Here is a 17,086-nt window from a genome sequence, read left to right as displayed (position 1 = left end):
AGAATAAATTAAAAGACAATAGTTTGTTTAAATAGATAACATGCGACATGCAACGCGCCAAAATGTAGGCAATCGGTGTAAGAAGTTTTGAGCCAGATTTAAGTATTGATGGAAGAATCTTAATAAATTGGAGTACGGCAAGGTAATGTGCTCCGATTTAGTATGAAATCGTTGTTACTGTGAACAGAAAGGTATGGGGCATCCTAGCAATTTTCAAATATAATGATCGGAAAAATAAATAAACTTATTACAATAGAATAGGGGCGGTACGGTGGCCGAGGTGACAGCGGCGCCGGTCTTCACACGGCAGGGCCGGGGTTCAAATCCCATCCAGACCGCCTCCCCGTACTTAAGGCTGACTACTTTTCTACGGGTAAAATTAAGTCACAGAAAGCCAGAAATGACGGGCCGAGACCTCTCGAGGTTGAAGTGCCAAAGAAGAAGAAGAAGAAGAATAGTTCTTTAAACTTAGTATTGTTGAGGGAGATTCTAGCTTTTCTCTGCTCTAAAAAAACTCCAGAAATACTATAGTTTGTGAACAATTTTTTGCCAAACTCAATGTCACAGCGTTGTCACCATCACATTGGGAGTATTCTCACAATCATCAATTCATAAACTTCCATATGAGTTTAAAACTTCAATGATGAGATTTATAAATAGAAAGGCTACGACCCAGAGGACTCGACAAGACCACTCTGGAACTCAATCGCGACTATTCCGTTTGCTGACTCGAATAGAGCTGACATCAATAAGTGTAGTAAAGCATTTTATGGTAGTTAAGGGATTATGATGTTTATTAAGTCAGAAGTATAAATATTTAATAGAACGCAAAAATCCTGATTTAAAGTACGAAAGTATCGTGTGTAATTGCAACAAATTCTAAACTAATTTTTGTTTTATAAAAATATGGAATTTGTCTTGAATTTTTTACTCGGTAATCCTTCCACTGCAAATTAGTCACGCGATGAACATTTTCATTTCATATTAATATTTTCATTAGTACAACCGGAAATTGCAGCAATGGAAAAGCTCATTGTATTCTTCCGGTTCTTTGCCGGGCTCGGTTCTACCAGCGCACCCACCATTGTGACACCCTTTTGTCAGCCATCATTAAGCCATGGCCAGCCGGGCCAAACTGTCATCCCACCATAACACAGTAATGTTTTTCCTTACCGTTGGCAGAAGAGATTAAAAACCCACCCAGATACCAAGCTTGCGTTCAAGGTGAATGGAAGCAAGAAAAAGAACTACTCGTACCCTTTTTTACTCCACGCCACTGTTTTTCCCCCTCCCATTTGCTGCTTCTCCGGCAATTAAATTATCTTCGCCACGTGTTACGAACGCGCCATTTTTCGCTCTCTTTCCCTCTCTTTAGAAAATGATTAATTGTATTCGTCGCTGATGGACATAACGATGTTGGGTTGCTGCTGGTGCAGCTTTTAAGTAAGCTGTTCGCCTTTTCTTACCATTCAGTGGGCACCGGTCTATTCTGTCACAAGGAAGAAGGGAGCGGGTAAACGGACGAAGGCGCCATTTTCGTTGATAATGGGTGTGAACTAGTTTTGCTTCCCCGGACCGTACCGGCATACGGGCATAGCTACTGCTAATGGGTTTTTGCTCAAAACGGTGTTAGGAAGCGATGAATTTTTTGTTGTCTTCTCTCTCTTAACCCTTCAAAAGCTAAGCAGGATGCTTCACGGATCGGGTCAGCCAAACGCCGGCAAGATGCCCTCTTGCTGCAGCGTTAAAGAAAGGCAGTCACTGCAGTACAGAAATTGCTGTGCTTTTAGTTTAAAAGCCTTTCAATGCTTGTTAAGTATCAAACAGAGGTATGATTTTTGTACCGAGCTGGGCAGGTCTTTGAGATCGGAAAAGGGTGAAAGAAAACAGCTGCCTAAGACGTCAAGAAGATATTCAATAAGGCTACATATTTAAACCACACTCATACGAGAAGTCAAAGATGTTTCCTCTTTCTATTTGCCTTTGACATCTTCCTTCCTATTTAAAATGCATCCACAACACGGATCCGGTGCCTTTTCACCCAACGACGCTTACATCTGTTCACATCGCCTAGAAATAACTTCCAACATGTGGTCTCTAAAGAATATCGAAAACTTGTCCGCTTCAACAGTGTGTGCAGCGTGATCCCGACTGGGTGCATGGACCGAAGCCGCCCGATCTCTCTCTCGCTTTCTCTGTCTTTCTCTCTGGCTCCGAAAGAGGCACATTCTTTTGTTGTGTTTTCCTTCCTGTGGACCAGGCTTGGCATGCTTTCCCAACCAGTCAGCACATCACGCCACTGAATTTGGAATGAAATTAGGCCTTAAAACTTTTGGCTCCAGCCAAGCCAAGACGCTCGCGTACGATCTTCGGGCAAAAGATTTCGTCCTCTTTCTTGGGCACAGGACCGGCCGGGCAAAGTTATGCGAAAGTTATTCGAACGCTGCCGACAAAAGTCAGCTGCTATCAGTTGTTTTTAATGAAAACGGTCAGGATGAAGTTTTGTGGCCTGGCGTCATCGGGCTACGGTACACCGTAGCACACAAGCGACACGACACGAGAACGGCCAACGCCCCGAGGAGGACAAACAGCTAGTGCGATCCACTAGAGATGCTTTGCATCGTTTCGAAAGCCCGGGCGTTTTGCTAGGTGGCTGAAGTTAATCAGATTAGATGGAAAAGTTTCAACAAGGAATTTTCCCGCTTTTTTGCCAACATGTGTATGGGTGATGCGATGTGAGCTTCGGTAGGCAGTCGGCTGACGACGACTGTACGCACAAATTGTGCAACATCATTTGAGTTGTTTCAATAACACTAAAGAAAATGTGTACAAGTTATTTGGGAAAGTTTGTTTATCCCTTCGCCAGACGAGAACGTGTTTTTTCTAATTACTTTGGATAGGGTTAAAAGCCATGGGTGCCGAGAGTGGAATTAATAAGTGAGGAGTAGTGTGCTTCGTGAATGCAGTGAAACTAGAAATTATAGGCGCCTAAAGTTAGGCAAGGAGATGTTTTGATCGTAGTAGTCGCACTATGGTGCTAAATGGGACGTTGTGAGTAATAATTAAGCATTTCATATAGAAGGTAATTTATAAATTGTTTCTTATTTTGTAGTTAATTTGATTCAAAAAAGTTACACACAAATGCTCGTTGAGCTTGACATGAAATTCAAATATTTTATTTATTTTATTTATATTTATAGTTAGACGGCTTGGCGCCGTATTGACATGAAATTCAAATACCTATTGAAATAATTCACTTTTCACTTGAAAAACTAAGTTTGACATCTCATCAGTGGCAATCGTCAAAGCATTTTAAAACAATTTGTTAGTGTGTCAGCTATCTCTTGCCTTGTTCTTTTGAATTTTCAATACAGCTTAAATCGACGATTTTTAATAGTTTTGTGTTGTTTATTTAACAATTTTATCTACTTTTTCGAGTTCTTTTCCGTCACCTTCTTGGCCACCTAAAAACCCATAGCGGATAGCGATAGGATTTATTGAGTTGACCGTTTTTGTTTGTTCAAAACAATTGCAATAAGTAAACAAAATGAAAATCAAACAAACGACTTGATATTTATAAGGATATAAACCAGATAACGATACAGCAAAAAAGTCAATTGTGGCAATTCCAGCTCATTAAGGTAATGACAAGTCCTATTAAATTTTAGTCTGCTGAGCAATCACATGAAAAAAAACGTATGAGCAAATAATTTGAAGAAATTTCCAAATTGATTTAATTTTCCACGAATTTCTTCTTCTTCCTTGACACTACAACCTCGAGAGATCTTGGCCTGCCATTTCTTGTTTTGTGTGACATGATTTTACCCGTAGCAAAGTAGTCAGCCTAGCGTTCGGGGAATGAAATCACATAAGCTTTTTAAAGTGGTGAATGTGGTCTCAAAGACCCAAAGTCTCTATAAATAAACGATTAAAAAACGGAAGCAATTTTAACTTTCCGATTGCAAACTCTAAGAAATCCATTTTTAAGGTGTTCGATATTAATAATTCAATTATTTTAAACAATATTATTAAAATTTTATTCAGCCTCAATACCACTGTGTACTGTACGACAGCCTTGTAATGATGTTGCGAGAGGCTCTTTTATTTAACTTGCTATCGAGCATCTCTTTGAAATCATTCAAAAGACGTTTCTCCAGTGCAACACCTTAACTTTAGCAAGACGGCATTAGTACCATGGTAGTTCAGCCTGAATCTGGTCATAGCAAGGATAATTTCCATATTAATTTACCCTTTCTAGCACTCTGCCTTAGACATCAATATACATAAATGGTAGCAAACATCTTATGCATGCGCAGCACATTCAGATGCAATGCTGTACTTCAAAGCAGCAGCTGCATTATGAATGTATTTTCTCTTCAGCGATACTTTAGCTCATGAAATTCTAGCACATCTTAAGAAGAACCTTACAGCTCTCTTGGTTTCAAAATCGGTACTGTACCTTGTGAAGTTCATGTTAGTTTTTTGCGAAAAATAAAGCACACCTAGTCAATACCAATGACCACTCTGGAGCCACGGACCATGTCCACCCCCCCAAAAAGGGAAGCAAGTATAATAAAGAGATCCTTCTCCGGTACGGCTCATCCTACGGCTCACTGAACCCAAAACCCATAACCATGCACAAAGGTAAGCATATCATAGTCTTCTCATACTCCTACAGACACATGATGGATTGGATCTGTTAGCTCCGACAGCCTTACGCGAGCGGTGGGGCTTTCGCTAACGCCACGTCAAAAGCAGAACGGCTCAGGGAACAGGTAACAGTTGCAAAACAACGCAAAAACGGGGGGAAAACTTTCTCTGCCCGCCGAAACCAGGCTTGATCCTGCATATGTTAGCAAAAATCGTTCTACCTTCATGTCAATCTTCGATCCCTCCAGGGTAGGAAGGCCTGTTCGTGGGCTTTCAAGCAGCAGCAACAGAAAAACAACTCGACAGAATTAAAGATGATCTAGTGCGAAAGATTTCATCTTTCGGAGTGGTTGGCGCCCGCCCTTTTGCCAATTTTTGTCCCGGTGGGGTTCTTACAGACGGTGCGAAGTTGTTTGGGTTTAAGAAAATAAACAAAATGGTGGGTAAGCGGGATGGGATGGATGGAGCGAGATGTGTGGCATCTGCCGGAAATCGGTATTACGAATTTGCTTCACTCGAGCAGATTCGGACGAGTTGAATTGAATCGATTTCCTCCGGTTGTTTGTGCCTCGTACCAAAGGAAAGCCAGCCTTCCATAGGCTTTCGGAGCCGCTTGAAGATATTGCGATAAAATGTTTGAGAAATCAATCTGAAGGCATCTCGGGTTGGTAAAGAAAACATCGCACATGTAAGCACCGAGAAAGGAGTTCATAAGTTCCTAAGGCATTCGAGGCGAGTTTTGCCCGACTACCCGGGCTGGAAAGCTTTCCGGAAAATTAATACACAGCACCGGTGGTGCCAATAATACCCCCTTTACACGTATCTTCACGGCTTACTTAAGCACGGTAGCTGTTCTGTTGAACTGCCAAGAAGCGCAGTTTGCTGGAACTGCCACTGGTAATCGATAGACACTTTGCTCCTTCGGCAGCGCATCCGGATGGCGTTAGACAGACACACACACACACACACTTCGATCGAATTACGGCGAAAAGCACTTACCGGTCCAGCGCGATGGCTACCAGATGCAGGATGGAGGCGGTGCAGCACAGCACATCGCTCGACGTCCACATGTCGCACAGGTCGGCCCCGAGTCGCCACTCCTTCGACACCTCGTACACGGCACCGAGCGGCATCACCAGACAGGCAACAAGTAGATCCGCCACGGCCAGCGACAGTATCAGATGGTTCGCAACGCTTTGCAGATTTCGCTCGAGCAAGATGGCCGCTATAACGAACACATTTCCTGCAAGAAGGCCGTAGAAGAGATGAAGAAATCTGTGCGTAAGTAAAGGTGGATTTCTGAAGGGAAGAATGCAGGCGACGAACCCGACGCGCTTGAACTTGTTTGATTGATTGAGGCTGACGATGCAATCGGGCAGGAGCGAGTTTATGATTATTTTATGAGCCCAATGAGTGGAGTCATTTATATTTTGCTTACGATTAAACACCCTCAGGAACAAAAGGAAGCAGACAAACGAAATAACCATACTGTTTGTAGAGGGGCCGAACATATATCCTTCCGGTGCAATAAAAAACGGCGCATTTGCTGAAATACCACACCGTCAATCGTTTAACCGCACTTTGGGGCTATTGGTGGTGGTCTTAGTGGTGGGTTCCGCCCTACAAAGCCACTACTCGAACTGGGAGATATTGTGCAATTTATTTAAAAAAGGATGTTAATGTAATGGAGCAAACGGTTTTTTTGCGAAAAACGTGGGCTGATTGTTTGGTTGATGGGCGGTCATTTTTAAATGACTATGCTTTGGTAAAATGGTGTACGCGATTGAGGAATGATGTGTGTTGTGAAAATGTAATAAAGCAATTTACATTTTAATGGAACTACTGATAGAGCTGACAGAAGTGGAGGTCCGTTTTGTTGCGTTTGGGAAGGTTTTTTTGGAGAAAAGCTCTTGCTAATAGCAATGTGACCAGGTTGTCCCTGAGGAATAAATTTCTCATTCACAACTAAGATGATGCTAAATGTTGAATGATTAAGCAGAAAAACATGGAAATCCACATGCTTTCAGAACGATCAAAAGAAAGAAGAGAGGGCAGATATGTTCAGTATGGCTAAATCATTGCTTTCAAAGCGTGACAGATGTTGAGAAAATCTAAATACATTTATTTAAAGGAAAGAAACAGCATAGGGCCAACTAAACAATTTTATGCATGCTTTGAAAGAGAGAGAGAAAGAGAGGGAGAGAGTAAGGTATCTAGGAAAAAAGCGCTTGACATCTTACAAAAAAGGTATAGAAATTGTCTAACGACGCCTGAAGTAATTTGAATGATTCACAAAACACCAGCCAAAGCAAATAATTAAAAGAAAGTCATCTTCCTTCACGATAACGACCTATTTTATGTTGAAAAATCTGTGACAAAAATTGCTGACCTATAACTTTAACGAGAACCAACAAGCATGATGATGGGCATTGAATTTGATGTTCAACAAATCGTTCAAAACTTTCCAGATGATTTCACTCTGGCAGCATATCCTAGAATAGCGACAAGAGTTCTTTGAGGAATATTTTCACATTTGCGACAACTTTGGCGTGTAACAGTGTTTCATGGGTGTACACATTTCTTCAAGTGTTTATACGGCAAGTCCGGGGCTCAAATCCCATCCGGACCGTTTCCCGTAGTGAGGACTGAGTATCCAACACAGTGTTATCATTAAGTCTAGTTAAGAGTTCGCTAGGCCACAGAAGAAGAAGAAGAGAAATTTCTTCAACTTTTGAATATATTCAATCATAAAGCAATATTCAATTATAAACCCATAAAAGCAGCTAATGATATTGAGCTTCATCAAGTTCAAAAATACCTTCAAGGGTAGAAAATTTGCATAGTTTTAGGCGCATTTATTCAACCGTAAATAAATACTCTCAGGTTTAATTATCCAGCTCTTTATGCCGTTCGAGCGCTTCAGTTTATTTTAATCAATCGCAATAAATTCATCTTCCAATTAATACATCATTTTACAGCGTTTGACTCACGTCACGATCAATCCTACCAAATTACGCGTTACCTTTTAACTTTCCCGCCGCCTTTTGTCGACGTTTCCGAAATACATTTCCAACGTGCTGTTGTATATTTTTTCCTTCACTCAACATAATGAACACAGCAATTCCTCAATTACCTAGAATTACCGGCCGGCACCGACTTTATACAATCATCAACCGAAGCACCACATTTCCACATTTCCATGGCTTTTTATATACGATCGAGTGCTCAACTGCTCCCCGTCACACAGCAGACAGCGCCACGCACACACACACACACCGTAGACATTTTAAGCCATAATTAAGACTACTTTAAATTCGAAGTATTCAACCGAACCGAATCTCTTGCTGGCTGAGATTTTTCCCAGAACGTAGCACCGTAGCAGCGGCACCACGTTCGGGCACGTTCCGAGATGGAGTTTTCCGAGAATCTTCTCCACGCCTTCGGTTTGCCAGTTTAGTCGACTGGAAACGTCGATGTACACAATAACTGAAGAACGAAAGTAAAAACCCATCCCGAACCGATTGCCCCATCCCATCCGGAGGCTAAACCAACCCAGCTCCAAGAATGGGTTTTGTTTATGAAAAGGGAAAGTCTTGAAGCTTAAAGACCAACTATGGCCCGCAGCCCTCCGCTCCGGTTGGGATTGATACATTCGATCGGTAGAAATTGAAGTGCACAAAAGCTAACACCAAGCCCGACCAATGCAAAAAAGAATGCTTAATCCTCCATCGCAGAAGCTCTAAAGCAGCCTCAATCCCGAGATAAGTTTAAACCGGCTCTCGATGGTGTACTTTTTCTGTTTCCTTCTTTTTGCTTGGTTTGTTGGTCATGTTACAATAACACGCAGGATTAGAGAAACCCTCCCTCGGGGTGGGGTGAGGACCAAAAACATTTCCCCCTGCAAGTGGGAGGGGACCGACAGTTTCTGAGGAAACTTATTCGGAGGGTTTATCTTCTTCAACCTTCTGGATCAAAAAATGAAACGACACACACACAAAAAAAGCAAGCTCCTCAAAACTCTCGACTAGTCGCTTTGTCGGACGCCTTAAGCGAGGCCAGCAACAAATGCCACACAGAAGCGTCCGGAGCTGGAAAAAGCGAAACCGAAAACGTGACAAAATGGATTATCGTCCAAGGATCTTCCCTGCCGAACCACGCTGAACCGGTGTAGATAGAACGGTGCGGTGTGCCTGCGAATGGGCGAGCTGATGGGATGGTCGGATAACTTGCTGACTCTCAAGACATGACCGGTCGGATGGGCGACGTTGACGACGACGACATTTGATGGATTTTTTGACGAATCCCTACACATTGATATGTATCCTGGAAGGTGGGTTGCGTTGTTAAACGATGGTAGCAGCAAAAAATTGACAGACAGACACCAACTGTCTGACGTGCCGATCGTGTCCGGGTCAGAAAAGCGAACCAAACAGCAGCAAAAGAAACGAAAACTTCGGTGAAATAATACTTCCCGCACCGTGATGTTTGCCATCCGATGGTGAAGAGAAACCAATCAAATCACTCTTATCGCCTCCCGTGTGTCATGCTGAGCTTTGGTTTTGCTTCCAAAAACATGACAAACTATTGTTCGGCTTCAGGAGATTCTGGGTACGTTTTGAGATTTAAGGGCATTTTAGCATTCGACGTCCGAAAATTTTTATTCAAAGCTTGATTCTAGCAGTGAAAAGTTTGAGAAGCTATTTTCTCACTATCCGACGTCTGTGTGGGGCAATTATCTAGAATTAAATTCCAAAATCTCGTCTCCCTGTACGCTCTAGGAGGATTTGTAGGCCAAAGAAAGGACAGAACCAACTCCCCGCTGGTGGGCTGATGTCGGGCTCGGTAGCAAAACGGTAATAGAAAGTGTCATCGTTTGTTAGACAGTTGCACGACTGTACGGCGGTATCGGTAACAGCTTCGTCAGGCTCGAATGCTGACAGCTGAATGACGTAAATCCGGTAGTTGAAAATAGTGCGGATGGGGGAAATATATTATTTCGGTATTTTTTGTTGTTTTGCTCCTCCGATCTTCCTATTTCAATTTTAATGCAACCCATCCGATCCGAGTCACTGGGCTGGGTGAGTGACGAGGGACCGGGTTTGATAAAGTCTGCGCCAAATACGCACATGTGAGGTGGTAGGTTGAAGATTAGGTTATTCATAGCGATCAAGTGGAGCCAGTCGGTAATAAATGGGAGATTTTGTCAACTAGTATAAGAAGATATGGAAATATATTGCCTGTTTTGACATTTTCACTCAGAAAATAATAAATAAAATAAGGAGAATAATTCATCTACGATGTCAACTTTTATTTCTACGACCGGAAATAATGAACCATTCATAACGGCGTTTTTCTAAATGATTATAACGATGCATCAGCCTAAAGGTATGCAAAACATATGCATAGCCTTTCCTTTATTTGACGAAGTATCGTCATTTTAAAAAAATCTCTTTGGTAAAAGACTCGAGAAGGTCTCTCGCCCTCCACTAACGAATTTTTTCGTCACTTTACGTTATGCGCCTAACAGTATGCAAACCGCAGTACACGTTGCGAAGGCTTCACAGTGTGCTTTCAGTGTGGGCTAAAATTTTGAACATAGTCAAATGAAATATTGCTTGCCATTCGATTAAATCCTCTTCTCACCCTCTCCCCACAATCCTCAGCAGTCTTTTGGCCTAGGAGTATTTGTACTTATTCGCGGACACATAAAGTGTGGACAATCTGGCCTATAACTTGCACGACGTTCTAGGACGACAACGGCGTATTTTTTCGATGGATTCTTGTTACCAAGGACAGATATTCAGTAAAGGCAAAAGAAGAATTTTAGCCGGGTAAATCACTTGTTACAATGTATATTATCTTGTTCTACTCGGTGTACACTAACAGTGTTAAGCTACAATGCACGATGTATATATCAAACAATTTTCGACCACACAGAAATCACATTGTACAACAAAAGTCACAGCTCACAGTGCTGCAAAGAAAAGACTTCTAGGGGGGCCCTTCAAGAAACTTTTACCAATAAAAAAGACAAAAAATCTAATTGCATACATTTAGGCATTTTTTCGAGAGAAGCAAGAGACTAGTTCATTCCTTTCTATGCTATATTCCTATATTCCTATATTCCTTTATATTTCTTAATGAGTTTATCCAGGAGTTTTCACTAACTTACTAATTGATTAGCTTTGAAATGACTATTTACTTTAAAACATTATTCACATAATATCACATTCATATTGAAAGCTGTTATGAGGATTTTTTTTAAATTTAGTTTAAATGTTGTTTATCAAAAACATGTCACGGTAGTTTTTGTTCCCGGTCAGAGGAACAACCTTATAAAAAATGTCATTAGTTTATGATAAATAAAACTTATTTACAATAATTCAGCCTCTCTCAAGCATGTCCTATGTATAGACCATAGATCTTTACACCATAAAACAAAATTTTATCTTTCTAAAAATAGAACAAACCAATCACCGTCACCCACTTCCTTCCGATCGATTTCGATCGAAGCATCCGAAAGCTTGCCATTCCAAACACAAAGCGAACGGTGCTAGCTAATACGGTGGAACGGTAGCAGCATTTCAAACGCATTCAAACTTTTCCAATATGAATCGCTTACAGACGACAGCGCACATCCTGCTGCCTGAAGGTTCGAACCACGGCCAGGAGCGGAATCGATGGGGCAAGAAAGTGCGAAACTTTCTAAAAAGCGATTTCACTGACTCCACCACTTTCCTTCGCCAGTGACCATTTATGCCAGTGTAACACACCGAACAGAAAACTTGACCGTCGAAAGTCGTCTTTCGGTCCAGCGCAGTACGGGCTACACTTGCTGGGTACATACTTTTTAACGACACTCGGGATACGATAAGCGATGGTGTTGCCGTATCCGCATCTGGAGTAGGTGAGGCTCGGGAAACTGTTCGGGATAATTAGTTTATTTGTCTGTTAATAGCTTTTGCAGTTTTCAGCGTTCTAGCTGCTGTTGCTGCTACTGCTGCTGGTGGATCAGGTGGTTGTGCTGGGGTGGTAACTTTTTGGGAACATTCCTGAGCTTAAATTCTGGTTCACCGTTACTGCAAAAGGTAGAACGTTTTTGGAAGAAGTTTAAATGTTATTTCCCCAGATAATTCATTTAGCTGAAGATTTGAATGGAATCTTTTCAGCTTCTTGGTGGTGATTTTATTAGCTATACGATAAGCTTTAAGAATTAAATTGAACCTTTTAAGGAGTTCACAATGTACCATTTCATGCCTTTAATTATGCTTTATTTTAGATAAAGAATAGATATCCCAAATGGAATTGCCACATATTCTATTAACGTTTTGTAAAAGGAAGACTTTTAGTCTTCCCAGTGACTTCGAATTTAAAATTGAAAATGTCTAAAACCATAGATAAATATAGGATAAGTTGTGTTGAGCCCTGAGATGTCAGCTAGCTGTAGTTCAAGAAGTAGACTTATGTGAGTCAGATATAGTTTATTTTTCAATGAAAACTCACTTGATAACTGCATTTTGATCTTCAAAGTTACTGATATGTCTCTAGAGATCATAAAAAGAATATGGTAGATGTCCTTACTTATTTGAGATGCCTCAAAAACATCGCTTCAAACATCCTCGACCCCAACATCTTTCAGACGCTTATTCTGCTCCTTGGCAACAGCATACTCGGGTCCTTACAAATGTCGGTCTCAGCTCTAAAAACACACATAAACTTAACTATCTCTCACGCCGCTCATTCGGTCTGCCTCATTTTCATTCACGCCTGCTGCTCTTGGCGAGGCTTTTATTTCAATCAAACTTCCCCCGGCCATGTCCGGCATAATAAATTGTCCCAGCACGAGCCGCTTGCTTAGCACCCGAACCGCCATTAGTGATGGGTTGGATGGAAAATTAATTAATACATTGAAATCAACCTTGTTGGGATCCTCCTTTTCCGCAGAGGTGAGTCTTGAAGCCTGAACCTCGGCAACAAGTACGACACGCCCCAGAGCCGTTTAATCTACGGCTGATGATCAATAGCCCGTTTCCATTTAGCAGACATGTGTCGCCAATTCGAAAAGCATGGGATCGTAAGAAAGTTGTGCATGCGTCAGTGTTTCTCCGGGTCAAGCAAAACGAATGGGGACGGCATCAATTACTGTTTAATTTATTTTAGGACACACTATTTATGGAACCGGAAACGAATATGATGCTCGAAGACGTGAGAAGACTCCGCAACGAATGGGCCAACGACCATTTTCCAACGTCCGTAAGTGAAGCGTTCTTAATATTTGAGCAACCTAATTTTTGTGACCCACGCGCGTAAAGGAAGGGTCACCCCCGATTTCCGGGAACCGAAAATAACCGTTGAATTTTCCACGAAACAAAGAACCCTAAATCACGCACTCCATCCCCTCTCACGAGTATTAATAATTAGATCACAATCAACAAAAGCGAAGCGGTCGGTTCCGAGATTCCCCCGAAAAAAAAGGGTTTCGTTTCGTCTGGATGGCGCTCGTCCCTCCCTAATGATCAGGTGAAGGAACCGCGTGACGTCAACAGTGTCACGAGTGGAAAAATTATTATCACGTCACCGGTTGCCTGGTGTCATTTCGACAGAACAAAAGGATACAAAACCCCCTCCAAAAGTTCCTTCTCCTTTGCTCGAAGTCACCATCGGGGAGAGAGACAGAGAGAGAGAGCGAAAAAAAACATCCCCTCTAAACCGGAAGTTTTCCCGAAACACCGAAACAAAATGTAGGTTGAACAATGTCCATTAACAAAAAAACCCACCAAGACAGAGGTTTTCCGGTCATCGTGAAGCGGGTTTTCTATCGAGTTTAACTCTTTTTTTTTCTTGTGTGCGCCTGTGGAAGGGGAAATGCGGGGGGGGGGGAACCACTTCACAGGACACGTATTTGTGTGCTGCCGAAAAGACAAAAGTTCAACAAGTTATAATTGGAAAAGATGGGTCGCTGTAAATATAGGATAGCCCGCCCGGAAGGGAAAAACCTCTTTCCCTGATGGTGGTTTGAAGAGCTTTTGAAAACTGGAAAGTTATAGTTGCAAAAAGCGGCAAGGAAAAACAAGAACTTGATCCCAGTGACATTGTGCTTTGCGTCTCTGCAGGAGCAAAGTAAAGTAACTAGGAGTGAAAGAGGAGTGAAAGAGGAAAGATTCGCAAAGCTGATACAAGGGAAGATGAAGAACGATCGAATTTTCCACCGCTAACACGATCATTCTACTTCATTTTATCGGTATAACGCGGTCTAAAAATAGACAAGAATTCTACTGATTTTTTTTTATTTAAAAATGTCAAGGAGGCGGTAGGTGTGATGAAGGCGCCAGTCATCACACATCAGGACCGGGGTTCAAATCTCATCTGGACCGTTCCCCCCAAGTATGAGCTGACTATCTAATTATGCTTGGTATCAGTAATTCTAGTAAGCCAGAAATGGTAGGCACGACCTAGGAGGTCGTAAGGCCAAGAAAGAAGAAGATGATTATATTAAAGGAAGGTAATGTATTAAACCAAGTTAAAAAATGAGAAGAAGAAATGTAATAACACTCGGCATAATCACAATATCGGCTACATCAGCTATGATTTTTTGTTTGTCTCCATCGTATAATATGAAATTGATTACGATAAAACAAAGAGAAAACCGCTCGCTATTGTTCAATTAATTTATTACCATTGATTTTATAGTAAAAACTCCCCAGCACAAAACATTCTCTAGTACAAAAGCAACAAAAACGCTTACCATTCATTCATAGCGACATCGCCGTCGCCATGAAAGCAAAACCATATGAAAACCACAAAACATTAAATCGATTGTTTTGGTGTACTGTATTTTTTCTCTGATTGACCCTGAAGCAAGGGGAAAAACAACGCATCTGTCTCCAGCCGCATCCTTTCCCCTACTTACCACCATCCCGCAAACCATCCGGACGGAAAGTAAAATCGAAACTATAGAAAATCAAATTACTGTCCTTTTTTACGGGCGACCTTCAATCACATTGATGACGATTTCAGGGCTCGGTCCATTACGACCGCTTGTCTGTCTTGATTTGTTGCGTGCGTGTGTACGGGTGTGAGTCCGCCATCGCCCAACAAGGACATCAAATCGGTACCGGGTGTACCGGTCAGCTGAGGCTGAAAACCGATCCATAACGTTGGCTAATGGAGACGCACCTAGTAACCGGAATCGTATTGTTTGTACCACTCGCGCACCATTTGTCAGACGAACCTTGTGCGTGAAGCGAGCTATGAATGGTGTTTCTCGTCGGGTTTTGCTGTACCGTTGGGGTTTTTTCCCTCGTAAAAGTAGAATATGCAGTGGTTTTTCGATACGGTCAACTGTTAGGGAACTGTGAATAAATCAACCAATGCCTGTTGGAATGTAAATTATTGTTTATGGTGGACGATATTTATATCTGAACAAAACAAATAAATAACTCAAGGTTATGTGAAAAATCTCGAAATCTATGTCTTTGATATGAAACTCTTCTGTCTTAAAGTAAGGGTATGGCCGGACATTTCAGACTGTAATTTAAATTAACAGCGAAAGTGTAATTTTATGTATAAATTTCTTACGCCTGGTTTTAGGCAACACGCATTGAACTAGTTCAGCTCATTAGGATATTAAATTTGGTACCATTTCAGTGTGAAGTGGAAGTGTGGAATAGTGGAAGCAAAGCGCCGAATAATTAATTAGTAGGACGGGGGTTCAAATCCCATCCGAACCGTTCTCCCGTAGTGATGACTGACTATCCAACTACGTAGTATCATTAAATCTAGTAATTCGAGGCAATTACCAAGAAGAGAGCGAGAGAGAGAGAGAAAGAGAGAGAGAGAAGCCTAAATGTAGGCTAAAGCAAACCACCTGATTATCGCGAAAATCTGAGGGAAAGCTTCTTTTTTTTAACTTTATTAAAGTTAAATTTATTTTTTTACTCGTAAATTTATTTTTTTACGAGCAAAATTACAAAGCAAAATATTACAAATGAAAATTTATAAGACAATCAATTCTGTTTTTTTTTTTTTTATTCATGAAGGAGTCATAAATTTTGTTTATCTGCAAAAACCAAGCCATTATATTGCATGTAACGCCTAAAAGTATGCAATTTTCGATACTCACGATAAAATACGCTTGTAAAGCTTTGTTGTACTGCATACACTTTTCCATTACCTTTAAATGGCATGATCTGCCTAATTTTTTTTTTATTAACAGTACGGTTTCATTACCAAAATGAATGATGATATGATCAGGTGAAATTGCCATTTGTTTACTTTGCCAAGAAAAAAGAGTTAAATGCCTTCTCATACCTTCATTCTTCTTTTTGCCTCTTATCAACCATACTGAGAGAGAGAAAAAAAACCCTGCAAATATCTATAAAACCCCAGCAAAGCAATCTCAATTATCGCCACCATCCACTCATCCATCCATCACGAAACGCAAGGTCACAAGATCAGGCGCAATCCTTCAAATGGTCGATCCTCAGAAATCAATCATCAGTGTTTGCACATTGCTGCCAGCCTCCCAAAACTCCAACACCGAACTGCCGAACCCCACAACCGATCCTTCTATTAATCCCCTTATTTCCCCACTAATTGCCTATCATTGGGTGACGCTCGCTCGCAGCCTACAAAAACGTTATCTACACGGAAACACGAATCATCACCGCCGAAAATTTTGTCCTACTTTACAGACAGGCTTTACAAACAGCCGATTTCAAATATTCCACACAATACAAAAAAACACGGGATTTATCGAGAGCGGCACATCACATCAGCACACAGAACCGAGTACTAGCAGTGCCGTGTAATTTATTATCCTTCAGGTGACAGTTAGTTTGATGAAGTCCGTTATCGTTGGACAGCTCGTTGGGACGGTCCGGTCGGTTTTCGATGCGTAATTTTCGTCACCTTTTGCCCTCGGGGTTGTAAAGTAACGAATCCCGGTATCACGCTTTCGTTCGGTTAATGATGATCAAGACGGGTGGGTATGGGGTAGACCCCCTGTTCGGTACACAGCAACACAAAGAAAGGACTAACGGTCAGAAGGTACTGTAAAGCCGGGACTCAGCTGGCTGCTCGAATGTGACACCTGTTACCGGTACCTTGAATTATATTTATCTTTACCGTAACTGCGACAGACAGGCTGAAACTACAGGTTCGCATCCCCGATCACGGGCATCCGCACAGCCTTGACTGTGTCCATAACCTTGTAATCAATCCTGTCCATCACCTCGGCCGGGCTCGGTCTCAGTGGACTTCAGTGTTCGTTCTTTTTTTTTGCGTTCGCCGTTCGTCCTCCGTCACGGATGTAAGGGTATTTTATTTATTTATTATCCATCAAATCCCCGACGCCACACCCGGGGTGCAAAACGGAGCGAAAAGGGATCAGTGTGTTTTATTTTTACACTTTTGTTTTACTCCACCATGATTGCAT

At 41.7% G+C, this 17,086-nt stretch overlaps 1 protein-coding gene across 4 annotated transcripts in view; it reads right to left on the bottom strand.

Moving 5' to 3' along the window:
- The window catches only part of LOC118507349 (5-hydroxytryptamine receptor-like), a 99,345-nt gene that overhangs the window by 18,516 nt on the left and 63,743 nt on the right, over positions 1-17,086 (bottom strand). For all 4 annotated transcript variants that reach the window (XM_036045754.1, XM_036045756.1, XM_036045755.1 and 1 more), the window contains exon 5: positions 5,650-5,893. In XM_036045754.1, the coding sequence (XP_035901647.1) occupies positions 5,650-5,893 (244 nt within the window). The remainder of the gene's footprint in view (positions 1-5,649; positions 5,894-17,086) is intronic.

The sequence above is a fragment of the Anopheles stephensi genome, chromosome 2, assembly GCF_013141755.1.
Source record: "Anopheles stephensi strain Indian chromosome 2, UCI_ANSTEP_V1.0, whole genome shotgun sequence".
Lineage (NCBI taxonomy): Eukaryota > Metazoa > Arthropoda > Insecta > Diptera > Culicidae > Anopheles > Anopheles stephensi.
The sequence above is the reverse complement of the archived record's forward strand: the minus strand, read 5'-3'. Positions and strand labels throughout refer to the sequence as shown.